The sequence below is a fragment of the Vanellus vanellus genome, assembly GCF_965231255.1.
Source record: "Vanellus vanellus genome assembly, chromosome: 1".
NCBI lineage: Eukaryota > Metazoa > Chordata > Aves > Charadriiformes > Charadriidae > Vanellus > Vanellus vanellus.
The window spans coordinates 57,373,692-57,396,507 of record NC_138905.1 but is presented as its reverse complement, the minus strand read 5'-3'; the positions used below and the strand labels follow the sequence as shown (position 1 = coordinate 57,396,507).

Genomic DNA, 22,816 nt, shown 5'->3' with positions numbered 1-22,816 from the left:
CCTGTCTTCTCTTTTCATCTGCTTCTCTCACCTTCACCCTCATCTCTTCCATCTTTCCCCATCTCTCTCTCTCATTTCTCTCTTCATTAGCTTACTGAATCCTTAGTCTATTTGGTTAATTTAATGTGCCCTCTGGGGATGTCACAGACACTTCACCAGCATCTCAATTCAAATCCATCAGCTTGCTAGCCTTTCCAGCTTAATTAAGAGATGCCTGGGCACAGTCTATCTATGCAAGAAGGCTAGTAAAGACACTACCTCCCATTTCCAGTCATTTTGGGGGCTCAGATGGCTTGAGCCTTTCCTTTGCCCTGACAGCAAGAAGTGATAGATAGGTCAGACATAGAAATCAGGTGTGGGCACAGGTTTGACTTTCACGCCAATAGTTTGCAGGCAGCTCTGATTCAGCAGTGCACTTTATCCAAATGACAGACTTGTGAGGTGGAGAAGGGTTGTGTGTCCTCATTTTATAGCTGAGAAACAGAGTCTATGTCTACTTTGTGATGTGCAGAGCCAGCTTCAGAGGCAAAGCATGCCCATGATCTTGCATCTGCATTGCTGGCTGGTAACTCTGCTGCACTTTGTGTTGAAGGAACATGGACAGGTTCAAGGCCAAGTTGGGTGGGACTTTGAGCAACCTGGTCTACTGGGAGGTGTCCCTGCCCATGGCAGGGGGGTTGGAACTCGATGATCTTTAAGGCCCCTTCCAACCCAAACCATTCTATGATTCTATGCTGTACATCTGTGTCTCAGATCTGTGCCTCCAGTCTGAATGTGATCATGATTCGCTCCATGTGTCTGCCCAGACCACTACTGAGATGCTGAACTGCATTGAAGCTTTGGAGCCAAGGTGAAGTCTAGTCCTGAACAGAGACTCAGGCAGCAGACAGGCAGTGATTCTGGTTCAAGCTAGGTGCTCAAATTTGTCCTGTGCTGTATCAGGATGGAGACATCTTGAGACCCAGAGTATCTTAAATTCCTTGTTTGAGGCAACACCATGTCTGAGCCAATATTTGAAGCCCCAGATGTCTGGATCCCACCTACGTACCAGGCATTAGACCATTTTTCAAAGCCCAGCTAGTTTCTGACACAAGGATGGGAAACCTTAATTTGATCCCAGAATGCAAAACCACACTGGATGCTTCAGTCCCAGAAAAATACTGGCAGGAGCTCAGAGGAGAGGAGAATGAAGAAGAGGCTGGAGGGGTTGACTCATGAAAATAGATAAAAAAGAGCAATGTATTTATCACGTAGCAGAGAGATGACTAAGGGTTGAAGCCCAGGACAATATGAAAACTGCCCACTGATGTTTTAAAGATGTGAGCACCAAGCAGGGAGAGCCATTGTTCATTTTGGTTTATTGGAAACAGCATGAATTAAGAGTTTAGCAGAAGAATATTTGAGCTGGAGGTAGAGAATTCACTCTCATGTTCTGGCTATTGTGTGTGCAGATTTAAGCCCTTCTAGGCCGCCTCTGCTGTGTTTGTACAGCCCGCAGCAGAGTGGGAGCTGCCTGCAGCCTTGGGGTTTCTAGTAGCAGGTTATTAATGACACATCCTTAAAGTTATGCTATCACCTTTTATCCATAAGTAGCTAGGAAAAGCTTATGACCCTGCATGCTGTTTCTACTAGAAAGAGATGTCAGCCGAATTGATCATAACTGAAAAATGTGGTGCAGTCTGTTTATTTAAAATGGGTATACTGAATCCTGTTTCCCCAGCATAAGATTAAAAAAGAATAATATTCAGACCATACCATGAATCCCAGGTCTTTTCCAGTCAGCAGTTAACTCAAAAAGCAGATACGCCTTTGCCACATCCCTTTGTTCTCTTTCAGTTTTTCTCAAGCCGTACTATCAGCACATCTCAGACTGGTGCTTTAACGCCTCCTTTTCTCTCCTTCCTTTCTCTTTTTCCTGTTGTTTTTCCTCCCAGAAACACAAATTTTCACAGAATGATATCCAGCCAAACCCTTCTGCCCACAGAGATCTGTGATTTGCAGGGTGACACCATCCTATGATCCTGTCACTTCAGCTACTTCATCGTATGAATCTCTCCTGGCCCAGAGCTAATGCATATAGAGACCTCTCGAGCTTTTATTTGCTGGTGCATGGGAGGTCACAACCCCAGCCACTGTCTGGGGACATATCTGACTGGGCAAGAGGACATGTGAAAGTATCACAGATTTCAGTGGTCCTGGGAGCAGCTCATGCCATGTCCTTGCTGCTCCACTTGCTCACGGACCGCTTGCTCACTCGCCCAGGCGAGCTGGCCTGCTGACCAAAGCACCTACCAACCATCAGGTTCAGGGGTGAGAGAGACTACAGGAGCCAGGCACAAGGTTAAGGCTCAGAAACACAGGAGCCTGGGGGACAGAGCTCATGTGCAAGTCCTGCCTTCGATTCCTGAGCCTTGACCAACAGAAATTAAAGCACGAATTAAAATTATCTGGTTGGTACAATTCAGGGGTTTAAGATTCACAATGTTTTTCTGCCAGGACACCTAACCTCAGCAACTCAAACCACTGTACTCGGACCCAAATCACCTTGGAATTAGGCTTTATCTTATCCATCTAGTCCCTTGTCCTGTCCTGTTTGTGTGGCCAAGGCAGCTTGCCATCTCCTTATACATTTCTTGTGAGGAAGATGAACTCATTTTGGGGCAAACTGGACAGCTATGAGTCATTTTTAATCCTTAAGTTATCACAATTTTCACTTGTAAATAGATAAGTTTATTCAAATCCATCAGTGTGCATTATACCATGTAATATCCTCAGTATTAGGCCTTCAGATATTGCTGGGACATTGCACAAGCCGAAATCTGTCATTTCCAGCTTTGTCCTGCTTGAAATAGTTTTTGCAGTTCTTCAGATTTGCTTCTACTTGGAAGTGCCTATTTTTAAAATCCAGTGTAGAAAATAAAGATATTAGATGCTTGTGGCTGTCCAGAGGATCCTTTAAAGAGGCTTACTTTTTTTTAATATTCACAGAGGATCTGATGCTTCTCACTTTTCTCCCTTATTCAGCATAAGGATGAAAGACTGGTCCCAGCTGAATGTCCTAGGCTGCATTTCTCTCATATTTCTTGAACAGCCTGTTGGACTCAAGCTTCTTTGCCATTAGTAGCCAATGAGACAATTGCTGAGTAACTTGGTTTATCTTCTCCAGTATCTGCTTTTGGTAGTCTTTGGTATACTTTATGAAATCTGTCTTGCGTGGATCAGGAGATGATCCCTTGTTTCCTAACTATACCAGCCCTGTGGATCGGCACCTTCAAATCCATTAGCCTTCATGATTTCCCTTTATACCAGCATTTATTGCATCCACAAGTTCATATTTTACAGTTATTGCTTCTCTTTTTACTATTTGCTGCTTGTCAGAAACATTCAGCAAATGTCCAAGCCAGCTCATCATACTGACATTTAGTAAATGATGGAACAGTCTCCCTGGGGTGGTAGATGAAACGACATTATTTCAGTCTTGTAAAACTAGGGTATAACAAAACACCACGAAATCCTGCATTGGTTGTGGGGTGGTGATTAGAGTAAGTAAAAGCTAGTTGGTATGTTCCATGGCTGATTTCTATGACTCTTCTGATTATTGTCAAGTGACTTTGAAACGGTGAGTAAAAATGGACAGGCTGGAGAGACTTCTGCAGGGAATATTTCTGTCTCTTTCTCAGAGACAGCGATGTGCAGGTACAGTTGAGTAGGGTTGGTCTGCATAGATCACATCAATTATTCTTCAATTTCTAGACGGTTTGCCAATTTACTCCTGGTTAGGAGAAACCCCTCCTGCAGAGGCTTCATGGTGGTCTGCATATTCTTAAGGTTTCCTATAGCGTGGGAGTTTCTGGCGGCTGTCAGATAATGGACTAATTATGTTTTCAGTCCAGTCTGAGATAAGAATTCTAATGCTAGTGACTAAGAAACCAACAGGGAGAAAAATCTGAGCAGCTGCTCTCTGTTGCCCTGTGTCTAGTTTCTGATCACTGGGCAGGAGCCCTGAAGTAGAACTGAATCATAGACTTCACACTCAGTATTTGATCTACACTGGTAGGGATGAAGGACTTAGTGCCATGAAGATCTGAATTAGGTCGTTTCATGGGCTTGGAAAGAGATCCATATTCAGAGTAGGTGAACCAGTTTGGTTAAAACACTGGCGCGCTCTTCCCTTCGAGACACTCTCCTCACCCCAATACTCAGCTCCCACAGTTTTGTTCAAGTTTCGCTCTTGACGTGATGGGTAAATGAATCTACCCTGGCTTGGCAATATGAACAGACTTTTCTTGTGGGGAGATTTTTGGTGTTCCCTGGTTTTCCTTGGGCTAAAATAGCCTTGAGTTCAGGCCTTTCCTTGTGGACACTTCAGTTTACAGTTTCTAGGTAAACCTGAGGGGCCTGGGAGGAGGAAGCCTTGCTAACAGTTCTGACGATAAATGCCTGAGTGCTGTCTGTGGGAGCCTGGGGAGCTCTCACAGCTGTGAGATCCCCCATTGTGTTGAGCATCCTGTGTGCTGGTAGGAAGAAAAGGAGAGAACCACTTTTCCCCTGTTTCCTTGCCCCCCTTCATCAAGTTCACACTTCCTTGGCCAGAGAGTGTCCTCAGCACCAACCATGTCCCAGTCACCAGCCCTTCCACTGTCATTCATGGCCACACTGCCCCAGGTGTGAGGGCATCCCTGCACAGGACACATCCCCTGGTGGCCCCCACCCTACAGCCCCGGTTCCCAACTGATGGTTCTTTGCACTCTGCCAAATTGTCTGTATCTCCAGAAACAGCTGCCACGCAGGATCTGCCTTTAGCTGGTGAGCCTGCTGCCTTTGGGCCTCTCCAGCTGGCTCTGCTCTTTTCCTCCTCTTTTTCCTGAGTTCATTCCTTTTGTGTTGCTCTTCCTTGCCCAGCCCTTACATCTTTCCTACCCCATTTTTAAAAATCTCTCCTTCTCTACTTCTTGTGGGTGCCAGTGAGTTTATTTTACTATTTTTTCTCAGCTTTGTTTTTTTAATTCCTCTTTTGCTGCCTTTCTCTTTGCCCATCTCTCCTTCCTTTCGCTCCCTGGTCTTTCCTGCCCCTCTCTCTAGGAAGGATGCTTTGCTGGAGCTGATTGATGGCCCATTAGAAAAAGATTAACAGGTGGAGGCTTGACTAGAGAAACAGATGTCAGGGAGGGAAGGAGAGACAAGGGAACAGGTGACCTTTTCCACAAGTGAGATGCAAGCATGGCTTTTCAAACATCAATTGCTCCCTACGACAGCATAAGAGAGAACGTGTGGACAGCAGAGAGGAGGATAATCCACCATCATAGCCTGTCGCTTTTTTACATTGCTCATTCTCACTGACATAATCATTTGATTCAGGCTGAAATTGGCATCTCTGTTTAGCATATGGACCTCATGTTCCCGACAAGTGTCATTACTGCCTGGCTCTCCGTGAAGTGATCTTCATCTCTCCCTTCCCATGCACGCTTACTCGTTCTTTCTCTCTCTTCACTCTTATTTCCCTTCCTCTCCCCCTCATTTTCAGCATGGTTTTGTTATTCAAATGTAATTATGGATGGAAATTGAGCCGTCTCCCCTTTTTTGATTTTAAAAAGAAATGGACTGTTTCAATAAAAATCTGCAATGAGGAGTGCAAGAAATTAGCAAAGGGCATGGGAAGCCACAGATGTGAGGAGCAGTTTCCAGTCCATTTGCTCACCTGGGAGGATCTGGGCATGGGGGTCCCAGAGCAGGGTTAAAGCAGTACCCAGCTATAGGGGGAAGGTCAGAACCAGAACTGCATTCCTCCCTCAGTTCCCCTTCCGCTAGCTGAATAAGTAACAGGCACAGCCAACACAAAGGCTGCCCTTCAGAAAAACAGCAATTTTGCAGTCCTCAGGGAGAGGCTATGACTCTCTTCCCTAATGCGTGCTAATCCTGAGTTCATAGTAAAAATATTGGCTCCAACCTGCAGGGACCCACTTTTTTGTTTCCGCAGCACCCAGGAGTGTCTGTCATCTCTTGTCCCAAACAACAGGTTTTCACAGATTTCTTGTTCCCTTCCATTTTTTGTGATGCTTAAAAGAGTGGCCTGGTGGCCAGGCGTAGCTCAGACTAGTGTGAAGGAAGGGGGAGTCTTCAGCTACCTTTTCGCACAGGCATCCAAACAGTGAGAGCGGTACTGCCTGCTACCACAGAGCCTGGGTCGGACTTACCTCGAAGGCTTGGACCTGGGCCTCAGTGGCACAGTAGTTTAAACATCAAATACGTAACCTTGTCTGAGGTGTGACATATCTGCCCCAAGGTAAACATGGAAATTTGGGCCAGAGGAGCCCTGAAGAAGTGCCTTGGAGCTGCCGTGTCTTGTCTCTCCACTTGGGAAGGTGGAACACCTTCGTCTGGAGCAGGTCCCCACCAGCTGCTGCTACAGCCAGATGAATTGCTCTACCAGCCTCATATGGTTTGAAGGCCATAGGTTGTCTAGCCTCAGCCCAAGATGCAACCCATTAAACTGGGAGGAAGTTTTTCTCTCACTTTGAGAACGTTTTGTACCTTGCCATTGCCATGGTAGTCTCCCTGGTCTGTGAATGTGTGTGAGTGCGTGCAAACATGGGCAGGCTTGCACATGTGTTGCCCCTCCAACCTTGGGGCAACATGTCGGCTTGCACATGTGTTGCGTCCGACCTTGGTTGAGACCTTAGCCCTTGCTGTCTGGCCTGGTGCAGTCCTAGTCCCTGGGTGAGAGGTGCTTTGAGCAGATGAGTCCATCGTGAATTTGGTGCAGGGAATGCCTGCATTTCACAGGGGATGGCAAGATCCTGGCATGCCTCATCAATGACATCAACGCAACCTCTGGCATCCTCTGAAACAACGTTTCATCATTCCTGAGGAAATGGTCTAGACCCTTTCCTGACCTTGTCAGAGAAGTTTCCAAGGCTGCACACACTGAAGAAAAAGTCATTAATTCAGAAAACAAAAGGAGGAGTAATTTAATTTGCTCAGGCTTGTTCCACTGATGGAGTCATTAAAACACTTTCTCTTATATGCACAAACACATCGGTCTCTGCTGGAGAAAGCTGTATCTCAGGGGCCGAAAGATGTGTCAGAGATTCAACAGGAAAAAAATGCCTGAGGCAGGGTCAGATTGCCTTTTTTTTTTTCATTTTTTTTTCTTTTTTTCTTTTTTCCTTTTCTTTTTTTTTTTCAACACAGTCATCTTGTATTATCCCTGGAGGTTTTCACCTTGTACATCTGCTTTTCTCCTCTTGCTGTCCATATTTCTCTTTTCCTCATCCTGTCCTGCTCTTCCTGTCCCTTACAGGTAGGTGTTAGCAGTGTGCCCCTCCTCGCTGTTATCTTATTCATGCAGTCTGATATCCGCTCAGGTAATTATTGAGACCACTCTGAGTATAGAGGCACGAGAAAAGACTGCTGGAGCAAGATCAGAAAACTAATGCATACCAAGGATTTGATAGGGAGCAGGGGAGAGAAAAATGGGGAAGGTTAAAAATAGAGGGGAACACAGCAGAGAAGAGCATTGAGGTTTAGAGGAAGACCAGGAACTGTTTGCAGAATTTCAGCAGAAAATTGTGCCAGCTACCTGTGGAAACCTCAGAGGAAGAAATCCTTGAAGAAAGAGGTTTACCACAGATCAGACACTTTTGCCCTCCTTCAAAAAAAATACCTAAGTTCTTTGCACAAAGTAAAGCAGCCTTTAGCCGAGGGACCAGGGTATGGAGTGGGACGTGGGAGACACTTGGTCAGCCTTGGCTATGTGAATGGCTGTGGGGCTCCTGACCACTTCTAGTAAAAGAAATTGTTAGGCACATAATCTTTGATGAAAGTAGTAAATGTGCAAAGGAATAAAGGAATGGGAGTGCAAGTGGCTCTATCCAGCTCCCCTCTAATCTCACCCATGGGAGCTTCACAGCTCTCTAAAAAGCCTGTCCCCTGGGAATGGTGGCACTTTATTTCCCATAATTTCAGGGCTCTTTCAGTTCTGACTCTGAGTTTGCCTTCTCTCCAGCCAGAGGAATTGACCAACATCTTGGAGATCAGCAACGTTGTCTTTACAAGCATGTTTGCCCTGGAGATGATCCTGAAACTTGCTGCTTTCGGGCTCTTCGATTACCTCCGCAACCCCTACAACATCTTTGACAGTATCATCGTCATCATCAGGTGACAAAGGCCTTGGGGATCAACTGAAATACACATAGAAAAGAGTACCACAGAGCTTGCATGTTTTCGTGTGCTGTGTGCCTTTTCAAAAATAATTTAGCAGCTATACTAGGAGGACCTGAGCTGATGCACAAGGTGAAGGACTGGGAGACCAAGATGTCTTTTCCCAACACTTGGCAACCCTGGGCAAGCTGCATAGCATTTCTGCCCTCAGTCCTCTCCTCTGTAGAATGGAAGCAATTTCAATTGCCTTGTAAGTCTACAACAAATATGAGCTGTGAAATATTTTAAAAATGCACAAACTAAGGATGCTACAAAGGTTTTATGTGTGATAGAAGAACTTATCTTGCTGGAATTTAACGCTGCAGTCCTTTCCTCATTCCTACAACATGCAGTGCTGTGTTCATGTTCTTAAGGGAGAAATTCAGCTTTCTACACATAAGTATAAGGCTGTAGTGTATACTTCTAATTATATTTTACTCAAACAGATTTTGTCTCTGACCCCTTTATACTTGCTGCCAATGCAGAGGTGAAAATTTGGATTAGCATTGTTATTCTCTCTCTCGTTTGTTCACTTGTCTTTTTTTTGTGCCTGGTACTCTTTATGCCTCTCTGGGCGATAGCATCTGGGAGATCATTGGCCAGTCAGACGGGGGCCTGTCTGTGCTGAGGACTTTCCGTCTCCTGAGGGTGCTAAAGTTGGTGCGTTTCATGCCTGCATTGCGCCGCCAACTTGTGGTGCTGATGAAGACTATGGACAACGTAGCCACCTTCTGCATGCTTCTCATGCTCTTCATCTTTATATTCAGGTGAGGAGGCAGTTAGTTGCCTCATAGTGTTTTGGAGAGGCACTGCATGGCTCACATGGACAGCAACTTCAGAGCATAATTGCATGACTCGTCTTGCCCATTGCTCTAGGCTCAGGCAGCACTGACAAACATTCATTTCTTCCTAAGGGCTGAGGTTACTGCTGCCCTAAATTGGGTTCAGCAGCTGAAGATTTGGCCTGGATGGGGTGGAGAAATACTGCCACCAAATGCGCACATTGAGCATAATGTCCCATCACAGGATGGGTAAAGTCTCTTGGTAATCATCACTGGCTGCAGAAACAGCTCAGTCTGGAGGCTGACTGACAGAAGGGTGGCAGGAAGTGATCAAGAAACTTTGTCAGTGCATCCCATGGCTGCAGTAATAGGGAGATGAAGAAAAATGAGAGCAAACAAGAAAGATGGAGAGAGAAGATCTGAAGGACAGGTTGGAGAGGATGTGCGAGCTCTGAGGCAGTACAGATGGAAAGCAAGGTTTATGGTGAGCTATAGGGGTGCAATACACAGCTCCTTCTTCACGGATAGGTCCCAGTGGTCTGGCTGTGTTGTTCTACCCCTTGCTCCTGAGATGTTACATTAGATTGTCGTGAAGAAAAGAGAATGACTCAGATAAGCTCATTGAGGTGGCAGAGATATTTATATTTGACACCATCTCCACTTGTTGTCCCAACAGTATCCTGGGAATGCATATCTTTGGTTGCAAGTTCAGCCTCAGGACAGACACAGGAGATACAGTTCCTGACCGGAAGAATTTTGACTCCCTGCTGTGGGCCATCGTCACTGTCTTCCAGGTGAGCCCACTGTACTCTCTATGGGTGGGCCAAGGCAAAGTGAAGAGGATCAGGAGGTGCTTTTTCTCATTGCAGAGCATTGCACTCGCTCCTGACAGCACAAAAGGCCACACAAAAGGCTCCGGCATGTGACTTTTGGAGGAAGAACAATTGCGTGTTGTAACCAAATGAATGGTGTATCTCTCAGACAGGGGTGCTCCTTCCTTCCTGGGACACAGTTCGCAAAGGTCGCTACTGTTGTGGCAACTCCCGTGTTTAACACAGTCACCTCAGCACATGGCTGCCCTCATGGTCGTTCTTGTTTCTTCTTGCTCAGCTACTGTTATTGGGGCACTACCACAGCTGGACAGTGACAGTCAGCAGTGGGTGTGTGGTTATGGGGAAGTTAAGTGGCCTGATGTGGTCCTGATGTGTATCCTTTCACTGTCCTTTTGTGAGAAACCCCTTCATGTTCTTCCTTCATGTTTATGTGCTGTCTGCTCCTGGTTGCAGATCCTAACCCAGGAGGACTGGAATGTTGTGCTTTATAATGGCATGGCCTCCACCTCACCATGGGCATCCCTCTACTTTGTGGCTCTCATGACATTTGGCAATTACGTGCTCTTCAATCTGCTGGTGGCCATTCTCGTGGAGGGGTTCCAGGCTGAGGTGAGTTGCCACTGAGGCCTCATCAGGAGGAGGAATAGAGGAGGAATAGAGGTGCCTGAAAGAGGACCTTTGAGGCACTTTGAGGGTGTCAAAAGATGCCGGTGTTAATCCTTGCAAGGAAAGAGACAAGCCCTCTGGAGGGGAGTTCACAAATTCCTTCCTGTGCAACAGACCTTACCCTGCTAGGGTGAGTCCTTTGCCCCTCCAAAAACAAGAACACAGTACGTCAGTCATCCCGGGTCACACAAGACTCTTTCCAGTGATCACACTGGTGCCTGGCTGCCAAGGAGGATTTTACAGTTCTTCCAGCAATGAAAGACAATAATATTTTTATTTTTTTTTCTGTTTATGAGTTCCCAACTTCTAAATTTGTATGTTCCAGGGTGATGCCAACCGGTCATACTCAGATGAAGATCAGAGTTCATCAAACATGGAGGAGTTAGATCAGTTCCAAGAGGTCCAGGAAGGCTCAGGTACAATAGCCTCATTTGCTTATCTCCCATTGCTGTTTAGTGAGAAATCTGAAAGCAGATTCTGCAGAAAATTCACTCCCATCTCAAGAACTTACTGGTTTTCATTTTGAACTTTATGCTAGTTTGTTGTGTTATCTGTAGAAAAACAGAGCCGTGTTGGCATCCTGAGGAACGTGATAGCTAAGGGGAGCAGTTCTTGAACAACCTACAAAACGGCAACTAGGAGTGAGAAGTGAGACTGTCTCTGCTTAGCTTCAAGGGCACCAACCATTTCAGGACACTGTGTCCAAATCTGGGACCCACATTTGGATAGGGGATACCAACACATTAAAAAGGACTCTGACAAATCTGGAAGTCTTGCCTCACAGCGAGAGGCTAATGAAGCTTAGAGAAACCAGAGAAGCGACTTGATCACACACTCTGTAAGTGCCGACCATAAGGAGACATTTCTGATGGTAGATGGCTCTTTAATTGAGCAGAAAAAAGCATAATGAGATTGTAAAGGTTGGAAGCCAAAGCCAGACAAATTCAGCCTGAAAAAAAGCCACATATTTTTAAGGAAAGATAATTAACTGTTGGAACAGTCTGCCTACAAACTGCCGGGTAAGGTCTCCACCCCTCAAAGTCTTTCCTTGAAGACTGCAAGTCTTTCTACAAGAGGTATTATACTTCAGACAGGACTTGCAGGCAGGGAGTAGCAAGGGTAGCTTGCTCCACAATGGATGGCAAGCCAGGAGCTGAGGGGGAGGGACAGCTAGGCAGGAGGTCAGGGACCACACCAACAAAGGCACCATTCTTGCACAAGGTAGGCAGAGCAGGTCCACTGACACTCGCCAGGGTCAGCTAACGGTTCAGTGATTGCCAGGCAAGTCCACAGTGGTGAGGCAGGTCTGAGGTCAAGCCAAGAAGTCCAGTCAGCAAGACAAGATGAGGATTAGCAAGCTGTAAGGACAGGCACAGGCACAGTCACAGCATAACCCAGACAAGGACCACCCGCACAGGTTTGAGCTTAAACGCAGCTCCCACAGCAAGGAGCAGTGGCTCCAGTATTGGCTTGTCATGGCTCTTTCCTGCAGCTTAGCTGTTTTCACAGCAGTGTGATCCTGGGTTACGCGGCTGCACCATATCAGAGCTTACATTGAATGTAGGCAGCCAGACCCCTAGGAGGGCAGATGAGGAAGAGCCTGTAGCCTGTTGGGGCAATCATGGCTGTGAGTCTGCGTGCAGATGAGGATATGTGACACTCATTATGTAATAGCTCAAACAAGAATGATTGTTCCAGTCCTTTCAGGCATTAAAATCCAGTACCCTATCCTCTCTATCCATCCTGACAAATGCTGATGGTTGTCCACAGCACCTAACATACCCTTCAAAGATGTCCTGGATCTTCAAGGTCAATGATCAGTCATTTGAAGAGGCCCAGTGTAGTAGGATAGACTGGGATGAAGACTACGATTGCAAGAATTGAAAGGTGACCCCAACACATGACGGCAGTGGGTCCCCCCACATCTTAGTCTCTTCCTCAGCATCTCAGCCTAACTGCTTTAAATAGGCAGTATTTGTTCAGACCCGAAGATGCAGGTGTCTGTTCTTGGCATGCAGAAGCACTCTCTCCTCCCCTTTGGTGCCAGGGATCATCTTCTTGCTCTGCCTGTCAGCCTGAGTCTGCCTGACCAGCTCTCTGCTCATCTTTCTGGCCCTAAGGAGAGGTGCTGTCAGTTTTGGGGACTGAGGAGAATACTTCAAAGTCTTCCCAGCTTGCACTGCTTTTGCCACAACACCCTAAATCAGAAAGAATTGATGTTGATTGATGCTAAATAGCTAATATTCTGTTAGCTGCTGCTAACATGCTGAACAGCTTAGACATTGAAACAGTCACTGGATAGTGAGGAACCCACGTTCTTTTGGCCATCTTCTTCTTTCTGCATCTTTCCATCCAGATCCCAAGCTCTGTGCAATTCCCGTGACACCTAATGGACACTTGGACCCATCCTTGCCCTCTTCCAACCCACCAGTGGCTGCTGGGGGGGTCACCAACTCTTCACGCCACTCCCTGCAGCCTGACCAGATCCGTGTTGCTCTTGGCTCCCGGAAAAGCAGTGTGATGTCCCTGGGGAGAATGACCTATGACCAGCGGTCCTTGGTGAGTGAGTGAGTAGAAATGTGTGTTGTACCCTTCTGTTGAAGTTCAAGCACTCTGTTGTCTTTCTGCCATCATCTGGGGATTGCTGTGAAGGATTGTACTGCTGCTGTAGGCTTCTAACACAAGCACATTACCTGTCTTTAGGAAGCCAGGTCAGTTCATGCTATTTATTTAAATTTCTGCATTATTGACTTCTATTTCCAGGTTGTTGATCTGTATTCCACTGAGTGTCAGATTCAGCTCTTTTACATTCTTGTGGTGGGAGAGAGGGAACACCAAGGAGACAGAGTCTCCCTGTTAGAGTGAAACATGTTTTGTCCTCTTGCCCTTTCCTTGTTTTCCTAAAGCACAGGACACAAAATGATGCCCTGAGTTAGTTAAGAGCGTAGGAATATCTGGCTGATGCCACATCTGCCAAGTCCCATAACAGAGGGTTTTCTGGAAGCTTTTGTGACAATGAAGAGAGAAATCTTGACTTGGAGCTCCCCATAGCATGTTCTGCTGCCCCTTAGCACTTCTGCAAGCACTGTTGGCTGTCCAGCCAATGCACCTCAAAGCTGTCCAACTTGTAACATCAGCTTCTGGTCTTTCTACCCACTGACACACACAGCTTTGAGGGGGGTGCATCAGTGATCAAAAGGTTCATGCCGCTGTTATTTCTAAACAGGGAGAGCTGGCAGCCACATACTACATGATAAGTTGCTGATGTGGTTGGACTAGACTATAACCAACAAGCCTGTTACTCTCATTTCTTCCTTTTACTAAAACTGTACTGAAAGATGGTGTGTCAGATTACCCATCACCCTGTACCTTGTGTTATCCTTTACCCCAGGGCAGTGTAAAAAGCTGCCAATCAGATTTTTGGAGAGCTTTATTCTTGCTCTATGCTGGTGTAAGTAACAACATCAGGCACCTGGCCTTTGGCTTTATCATTTACCTTCCCCATAAGTGCTTTGCACACAGATGGTGCTATAAAGTAATCACAGCCAACACCATTGCTAACTCAGTATCAATTTATTGTCAGATTTACGGAGATTGCTGCTAAATTCCCACCATGCACCTTCCTCAACGGCTGAAAAATGGCAACCTCCTGCCTTAGGGGCCCAGGGAGAAGTCTGTGATCTGAAATAGGATCATATGCTCCTTTCTTGCGCCCAGAGTTGCTGAGCCCCCATCCCACTCTCTTACAGTCCAGCTCCCGCAGTTCCCACTACGGTGCCTGGGGCCGCAGCGGGGCCTGGGGGAGCCGTCGCTCCAGCTGGAACAGCCTGGCCCGGGGACACAGCCTGAAGCACAAACCTCCTTCTGCTGAGCATGAATCCCTCCTGTCTGGGGAGAGGCACAGGACGGCAGATGGGGAGCCAGACGGGACAGGAAGGGTCTTTCATCACCGCCGGACACTTTCCCTGGACACTAAAGGCTCCTGTGACCTGCTGGAGTTGGCCTCGGTCCCGTCTGGCCACAGAGTGCCTCGTAAACTGGGAGCAGCGTCTGGGGCCAGTGAGCATCAAGACTGCAATGGCAAAATGCCCAGTATTGCCAAGGAGATCTTCCCAAAGATGAACACCCGCAAGGAACGAGGAGAAGACGATGAAGAGATAGATTATGTGAGTACTTGGTGCAGGGAACGTGGGCTTACACACCACAGTGCTGTGGGAAACCCCAAATCCATCCTCAAGTTTCAGTCTCCCCACCACGTGGATCAGAGAACTTGCAAAGGTGCTTTAAGTACAGCTGGAGGACAACATTGAACGCAGATGGGACCTTCTAGGCCCAGATAAGCTCAAACCACATTGTTAGGCTGCCTGCAAGGCAGTCATACAGGTGGATGGTGGGAGGACGGCAGATGTGAGGCACGTGCATGGTCATTCGGGAGCTATTTCAGAGGAGTGCAGCCAGTGATTTCTACAGGCTAGGAAAGGTCAGGCTGTGTGAGCAGCGAGAGCTTTGCATGAGGAACATCTGATCTACAGAGATCAGACCAGGAAGCACAGGCACAAAAGACAAGGCAAGGGAGTTTTGCGGTGCCAGCCTGGGACGCCGCAGTGCCCAATCTGTGAGCAGATCAAAGGGTGGAAAAAGTGGAGGGAGGGTCAGCAGAAATTTGAACAAATGTATATGCTGTATGAAATTAGATCACTTCCAAGCCCAAGTGCCAACAGAAGGCCTTCCTGTCCTGGCCTCTCATTTAGCTAAGGTAGCAAGGAAACACTGTCCTCATGTAACAGAGCCACCCCAACAGCTCTGAGAAGGTATCATGGACAATATCCTGCTCTAGGAAAGACACCAGCAGTTTTATTTGTAATGATCTGGGGAGGAAACCAGATGCCAAGAGGTAAACAGGCCCTGGCAAAGCAGGTCCTACTTTCTTTTCAGCGGCTTGTTGGTCTTTGAGTCCATTTCCTCGTTCAGGGGCTTAAAGAAAGGCAGGTAGTGCGCTTGGTGAACTGCAGGTAATGGTGTTTTGGGGTCAGGTGTGACAGGAAGAGTGCCTGTCTCAGGCAAGTAGGAAGGTAACTAGTGGCACTTGCTTCTGCTGCATCCTTCCAGACCCTGTGCTTTCGCATCCGGAAGATGATGGAAGTCTATAAGCCAGACTGGTGTGAGTTACGGGAAGACTGGTCCATATATCTCTTCTCTCCACAAAACAGGTTTGTGCGATTTTTGCAATGAGAGGCTTGAGAAGATGGGCTAGATTCTGTTGCTGTGCTGGACACATCCCCTGACCTGCATGTTAGGTTGCAACTTTAAACTTACCAGATGGGAATGTCTTTTGTCTCCTCCATGTCCCCTTCTACAGTCAAACAAAATTTCTTTTCCTTGATTCTGGAGATGAAAGGAAAGATGAGAATCCTAAATAGCTATTGTGATTTTCCCTCCCTTTGGAGCATCCCATTTTTCTTTTGTGTAATCATAAATATTTATAGCAAAGCAAGGCAGGGAATACTAACATTAACCCAAAAAGGAGAAGGAATGTATTATTAACAACTCTATAATACTGATATTTCCTCCCCTGGTACCAGAACAGTCTCTCCATTTCATTTTCAGTCCCAGAACCAACTTATCAACAGTTATATCACACCTTTTAGGGCAAAGTTAGAATTCTTCTTGCCTGAAAAAAAGAAATTTGGGATAAATTCTTCCTGCTAAAGGGATCTTCCACCAGGAGAAAATGTCCATGTACCCCAACCAACAGTATCCTCACCCACGTGGTCGCCCCTTGAAAAGAAGAGGGTTTCAACACAGGTCACGAGGGAGAGCTCTTTGCTCTGTGTGACACATGTGCTAATGGGCACAGTGTCTTTCAGAGTGGACAGAAGTGTGGTTGCCATGACTGCCAAGCTACCTATCTCTCCTCAGCTTTCATCATGTGGCCTCTTTGCCCTAGGGTCGTATGAAGTATGAGTTGGGGAGGAAAGCTGAAACTCGGCCTCTTTTCTACAGGGAAAGAGAGGAGCACAGAGCCATAGCGGTTAGGAAACAACTCTGGCACTGGGACAATGAGTGAATGTTCAGCTCCTTGCTTTGCTCTTGCTCTGCTCCAGGCTCCCTGTGTGAGCATGGGCCATCCTGAGATATTGCCATGGCAGGGGACATCAGTACCTATGTCAGGAAAGCTGCTACGTCAGAGCTCAGTTTTGGCCAGACTTCTCAGTTCTCTGTTCTCACAGCTCCCAGCCCTGCTCTGCCCAAGGCACGGGTGCCTACTGGAACTCTCTTGCAGGTTTCGCCTCCTCTGCCAAACCATCATTGCTCACAAGCTCTTTGACTATGTTGTGTTGGCCTTCATCTTCCTGAACTGCATCACCATTGCCCTGGAGAGACCGCAGATTGAACACAGAAGCACAGTAAGCACCGTTTCCTCCCACCTGCTTTTTCACACAAACTATGACAGAGGTTTGTAACTGTTCCTGACACTGGTATGACCTCTGGAAGAATTTCAGCATTAAACACCAGCTCCCAGTCATCTATTCAAATGCCCAAGTATTCATACAGCGTGTGCTTCCCCTGGAGAGTCTTATAACTTTATAGTACAGTAATTCTAGTTTCCTCCCTCTTGGAAAGTGAGAGACTCCCCCAGGCACCTGAAGTTAAGAGATGACTGGCAAAAGGGGCAGGGACTGGGAATTAAAAGATAGGAGTGACTTCCATTCTGTAGGAATGGCACGTCATCATTTATGTAGGCTGCTTTTGAGATATCTTGGAGATGGCTCAAGCTGGCAAGTGAAATGGCTTTTTCTGCACATCTGCCTTAGCTGATGACTAGACTCTACTGCACTTACACACAATCCAGTGGTCAGTGCTCAGCAGTCCTTTGTGAAGAAGTCCCAGGTCAGTGCAGCAGGTCAGAACTGAGTACCACTGGCAGAACAGGGCAAGAGAGTGCCTTGAAACCAGATTTGCAGTATGCATTGCAAATCGCATCCACTGTGCTCTTGCAGAGTTGCGTGGGATCCCAGCTGTGGCACAGGGCTGAGCCGAGGTGTATGAGCGAAAAGCTGCCCAGCTCTGACCTTTGACAAGGGCATCTCTCTTATTTCCTCAACTTTCTGACCCTTCACAGGAAATTAAAAGATATCAAGTTCGTCAGAGGGGTCTGACGGGGTAACAAGGAGAAGTCAAGATACATTTAAGGCCTTTCTCTGTTTTTTTTTTTCTAGGAGAGAATCTTTCTCACTGTGTCCAACTACATTTTCACAGCAATTTTTGTAGCCGAGATGACACTGAAGGTAAGTTACTGGAGATGAACAGCTCAGAGCCTTTTCCTGGTGTCAGGAACAACATGGTTCGTGTTTGCTCAGCAACCCTTCTAAAATCTCTCCATCTTTTCAGTGTGCCAGTCCCTCCCTCTACCTTGGTAAAGGCAGATATTGCCTGGGATTGAGTCCTTTCTTGTCAGGCATGGAGGGGAGGCTTATCCTAGGCTTTAAATTCAAAGGATCTTAGTATCCGGGAGGAATAGCTGGCCTTCAGGTATGGATTTTGTAGTGATGTCAAATGTCCGTTCCCTTTCTCCTGGAGCAAGAATGGGGGAAATAACAACAATATTAATAACATGTTCTTAATTGAGATAATTATTCAATAATTCAGTTTGCAACAATAGGGAAATCTTGTTATTCCCCTCTTGTGATTGGGAAAGAGTCCCAAAACTGGGTAAAGACAGTCTCAAAACTGAACATAAACCTTCTAAAATTCATACCTAAGTCACAGCCATGATTTGCAGGGTGTTCAGCTCTCCCCAAGACCATTGATGTCTGTAGCGCCTGCTGGTGTTGAGGACTGCTCAGAATCAAACCAATCCCTTAGGAGCCAACGTATGGGTTTCGGTGCCTGATTTTACCACCCAGGTGATCTCTGGACTGGGAGACCTGCCTCAGGTCTGTGGTATGGCAGGGAAAGGTTTCCTGCATGTTCCCTACAGTGTCTTGTTGCTCAGGGAGACAGAGGAAAGGTGAAAAGACACCATCGCTCTGTTATTTTTGGAGTTATGTGCCTCCAATTTCCCAAAAGACATTTTCCTTCATAGCCTTCCAGGTGAAAGGAAAAGATGATGAGATGATACTTCAGTGTCATGTGGAGTTGATAACTGTTCCACATCCTCCACCTCTCTCCACAGCTGCCCTCTGCCAGGCAACACGTAGAGGAGCCATTTAACACCCTCTCCCTTCTCTTGCAGGTGGTCTCTCTAGGCCTGTATTTTGGGGATCAGGCTTATCTCCGCAGCAGCTGGAACATTTTGGATGGTTTCTTGGTCTTCGTGTCTCTCATTGACATCGTGGTCTCGGTGGCCTCTGCTGGTGGCGCCAAAATCCTGGGGGTGCTACGGGTCCTCCGGCTACTACGCACCTTACGTCCTCTCCGGTCAGAGCCCCACCGAACCCTGCTTGGCCCCCTCTCCCCACCAGGCACCCCCAGGAAAGTTTCCAGAGTCAGATCCCACTGTGCCAGGGAAAGCATAGTCTTTGACAAGCCATAAGCCACAGGGAGGTTCCCCTTAGCCATATGGCTCTGGCCCTGGAGGTACCTTATCAGATAACCAACTCGTGGGACAGAAGAGGCTTTTTGGTCACAGAAGAGTGATCCCCACTGGTGGATCACTGCACGGGGAGAGCAGGGGGTCCACTGCTGCTGAGAATACTTAGCTTAGGCCAAACATCCCTGCTCTGTCCCTCTGTCACCCCTCCCCTTCCTTCCCTTCCAGAGTCATCAGCCGAGCCCCTGGCCTGAAGCTGGTGGTGGAGACACTGATTTCTTCCCTCAAGCCCATAGGAAATATCGTCCTCATCTGCTGCGCTTTCTTCATTATCTTTGGCATCCTGGGTGTGCAGGTAGGTTGTTACTGCCCATCAAACAGCCCCCCATGCCCCCACCCCTACCATGGGCACCTGTACCCCCCAGGTGCTACAAACAGGCACAGGGAACCAAGGAGAGCAGGAGGGACAGGCAACCCAGGAAATTTTCTGCACCTGACCTCCTCCGTGATCTGTCTTCCACCAAAATGTCCCCACAGCCTTTGGCAAAGACAGCCAGGTGCTCAGTGAGTGCAGGCGTTGCTGGATGTGCGAGACAGGAGTTAACGCTCACACCTGGCAAGAGTTGGATCAGGGTTTGAGCCAGAGTTATAGGGAAAGCCCAGGGCTGGCATAGCACAGGGCTTGCTGGGCACGTCCATGTCACACCACAAGGGCAAGCAGCTCCGTGCCTGAACCCTGCCTCCAGCCAGCTCCATTTCTCCCACTCACTCTGAGCCCTAAATCCACCCACAACCTTCTTTTATTTTTTTATTTAATCCTCTTTATTTTGGGCTGTTGCATTGCAGAGGAGCAAGGGCGTGGGCGTTACTTCCATCTCAGGGAATGCGCTATACTTAGTCTGCTCTGGTGCATCTGTACAAATGCATAATCCAGTACCTTCCATATGGGGAAAAGAGCCCTGGGCAGAAGACCCACAGCAGTGCAGTGCAGCTTCATGAAAAAAAGTATCTGAGAGGCAGAGGATGTTTCCTCTGGTTCTTCACCCTCTGATGAGATTTTCTTTTCCCCTCAGCTCTCTCAGTAACTCGGAAGCAGGGAGGGGAGATTATTCTTGGGGACTGAGCAGAAGATTTTTTTTTTTCCTTTTGGGCCAGCAGCTCTAATTGCACCTAGAAAGGCTGCCCTAAAGGCTGTCAGATGGTCAGAGCTTACAGTCACTGCTGGCCTGGGGCAATGGAAGAGGCTGAAAAGCCAGGTGCGGGCTTACAAGGGTGGTCCTGGCTCCTTAGCAATGTTTGAGCCTGTGTTCTACATCGTGTTGGTGGTCCTCCCTACCTGTCCAGCTCCACCTAGCTTGCAACCCTGCAGCCCACCCACTGCCTTGGGGGCTTCTGCACATCCCAGGGAGCATTGGGAACCCTGTGGGGAAAGGGGCTGATGGGATCACTCCCCTCCTGCAGCTCTTCAAGGGAAAGTTCTACCACTGCCTGGGAGTTGACATTAGGAACATCACCAACCGGTCCGACTGTGTGGCTGCCAACTACAAATGGGTGCACCACAAGTATAACTTCGACAACCTGGGACAGGTGAGTGTGCCCAAAGCCGCTGTCTCTGATGGGAATCCGGCACAGGGTTTGTCTTCTCCTATAGGTACCTGTCCCTGGGGCACAGATGCAGTGCCTGGAAAGCCTGGTCCCTGGACCAGGAGGAGCAGTTATTTGGCATGGGTATACATGCAGAAGCTGTGTCACTAGCAGGTTGTATCAGGATGATGCTTACAGGTTGTGGGGGAAAGAAAAGTGGTGGCAGCAGAGAGCTTAATTATCTTCCTGCCACAGGGCAAATGTTCTTCACAACCTCTCTCCTCTGGTGGGTCTGGCTGCACATGGCTTCCTGTCCCCTCCTCCCTCTCCTTCACGGGGGAAGGAGCAGGTTTTGATGTGTGCAGAGACACAGGCAGAAAGAGTATTTTAATGTTGTGTGTCTTAGAGCGTAAACCCACGATTAACTTTTTTTTTCCAGCCTGCCAGATGCACCTGCTCCACATCTGTTTTGCTTTTTATGTTGCAGGCTCTGATGTCCCTCTTTGTTCTGGCTTCCAAGGATGGCTGGGTCAATATTATGTATAATGGACTAGATGCCGTGGCTGTTGACCAGCAGGTACAGAGACTTCCTTGTGAAAGGGCCTTTTTCACTTTCCTTGGGCTTGTAAGGCAGAAGCATGCTTTAATGTCCTGCTTCAGACACCTCCCTCAAACCAAGAGTCCCTTCAAGAACCCTTCTGAATCCTGTCCCCCCCTGTTTGCGAGGAGTCAGGGTCATGCCTGGTCCATGCAGGGAGGTGCAGCTGCGGCTGTGCAGTGAGTGTATGTAGTAATTCTCACCCTCTACTTGGTTTGGATCTCATAGCAGGCCTTTATCTATTTGTAATGACGGAGCAACGATGCCATGTGCCTTTCTGGGCATGCTGGCTCCCTCCTGGCCCACAGATGGCTATTTTAATACTCTGTAAAGCAGAGGCTGTTGGGCTGCTTCCCACTGCATCCATATTCCTCTACTGCTAAGGCAATGACCTTGATAGAGTCCATTGTAGGCACCTGCCATGGGATGCAGTGCCACAGGCTTGAACCTCGGGGATGGTACTCCATTTACTTCCGAAGCTCTGCACAAGGTGCACCGCTGTTGGCTTTGTATGATTTTTGTTAGGACACCCAGTCAAAGTCAAGGCCTCCTTTCTCTCCAAGCCTGAAAGACATTTCTGTTCTAGTCTCGTTGCCATTTTGGTGGTGTGTGGATGTGGTCTCTACTCGCCCTTGAGCCAAAGATGTTCCTGGTGCCTGGACCACCCATTTTACCACATACTGATGTTGTATGTAGGATAGAGAGTTGGGTAGAGAGGAAGCTAATGAAGTTCAACAAAGGCAAGTGTAGGGTCCTGCACTTAGGGAGGAATAATCCCATGCACCAGTACAGGTCAGGGGTTGACCTGCTGGAAAGCAGCTCTGCAGAGAGGGACCTGGGAGTCCTGGTGGACAACAAGTTGACCATGAGTCAGCAATGTGCCCTTGTGGCCAAAAAGGCAAATGGTCTTCTGGGGTGCCTTAAAAAGAGCATGGCCAGCAGGTCAAGGGAGGTCATCTCCCTGTACTCTGCCCTGGTGAGGCCACGTCTGGAGTACTGTGTCCAGTTCTGGGCTCCCCAGTTCAAGAAAGACAAGGAGCTACTGAAGAGAGCCCAGTGGAGGGCTACCAAAATGATCAAGGGACTGGAGCATCTCTCTTATGAGGAAAGGCTAATATACCCAGGTCTGTTTAGCGTGAAGGGAAGACTGAGAGGGGATCTCATCAATGCTTATAAATATCTAAAGGGCGGGTGTCAAGAGGATGGGGCCAGACTCTTTCCAGTGGTGCCCAGAGACAGGAAAAGGGGCAATGGGCACAAACTGGAACACAGGAAATTCCATCTGAACATAAGGAAAAACTTCTTTACTTTGAGGGTGACGGAGCACTGGAACAGGTGGCCCAGAATGGCTGTGGAGTCTCCTCCTCTGGAGATCTTCAAAACCCACTTGGGCGTGATCCTGTACAGCCTGCTCTTGCAGGGGTCTGGACTAGATGATCTCCAGAGGTCCCTTCCAACCCCTACACTCTGCGATTCTGTATTCAATCTGTGGCTAGGGTTTGCCTGAATTGTGGGTGATGCTCTGCAGATTGGGCCTTGCTCTTGACTCCCAACTGCTCCATCAATCACCATCTGGTGCCAAAATCCAGTCAGCCAAACTACCTTCCCTGTCACCCTGGCT

The 22,816-nt window shown here is 47.7% G+C and overlaps 1 protein-coding gene across 1 annotated transcript in view; it reads left to right on the top strand.

The window, feature by feature from the left end:
- Positions 1 to 22,816, top strand: part of CACNA1I (calcium voltage-gated channel subunit alpha1 I) — a gene marked incomplete at both ends in the record, with an annotated part of 167,979 nt that overhangs the window by 124,613 nt on the left and 20,550 nt on the right. Inside the window, 14 exons of the mRNA XM_082498610.1 lie at positions 8,006 to 8,157; positions 8,781 to 8,966; positions 9,658 to 9,775; positions 10,268 to 10,423; positions 10,806 to 10,896; positions 12,837 to 13,039; positions 14,230 to 14,646; positions 15,590 to 15,690; positions 16,764 to 16,887; positions 17,701 to 17,769; positions 18,717 to 18,901; positions 19,242 to 19,368; positions 20,475 to 20,600; positions 21,085 to 21,174. Coding sequence (XP_082354736.1) covers positions 8,006 to 8,157; positions 8,781 to 8,966; positions 9,658 to 9,775; positions 10,268 to 10,423; positions 10,806 to 10,896; positions 12,837 to 13,039; positions 14,230 to 14,646; positions 15,590 to 15,690; positions 16,764 to 16,887; positions 17,701 to 17,769; positions 18,717 to 18,901; positions 19,242 to 19,368; positions 20,475 to 20,600; positions 21,085 to 21,174 — 2,145 coding nt within the window. The remainder of the gene's footprint in view (positions 1 to 8,005; positions 8,158 to 8,780; positions 8,967 to 9,657; positions 9,776 to 10,267; positions 10,424 to 10,805; positions 10,897 to 12,836; positions 13,040 to 14,229; positions 14,647 to 15,589; positions 15,691 to 16,763; positions 16,888 to 17,700; positions 17,770 to 18,716; positions 18,902 to 19,241; positions 19,369 to 20,474; positions 20,601 to 21,084; positions 21,175 to 22,816) is intronic.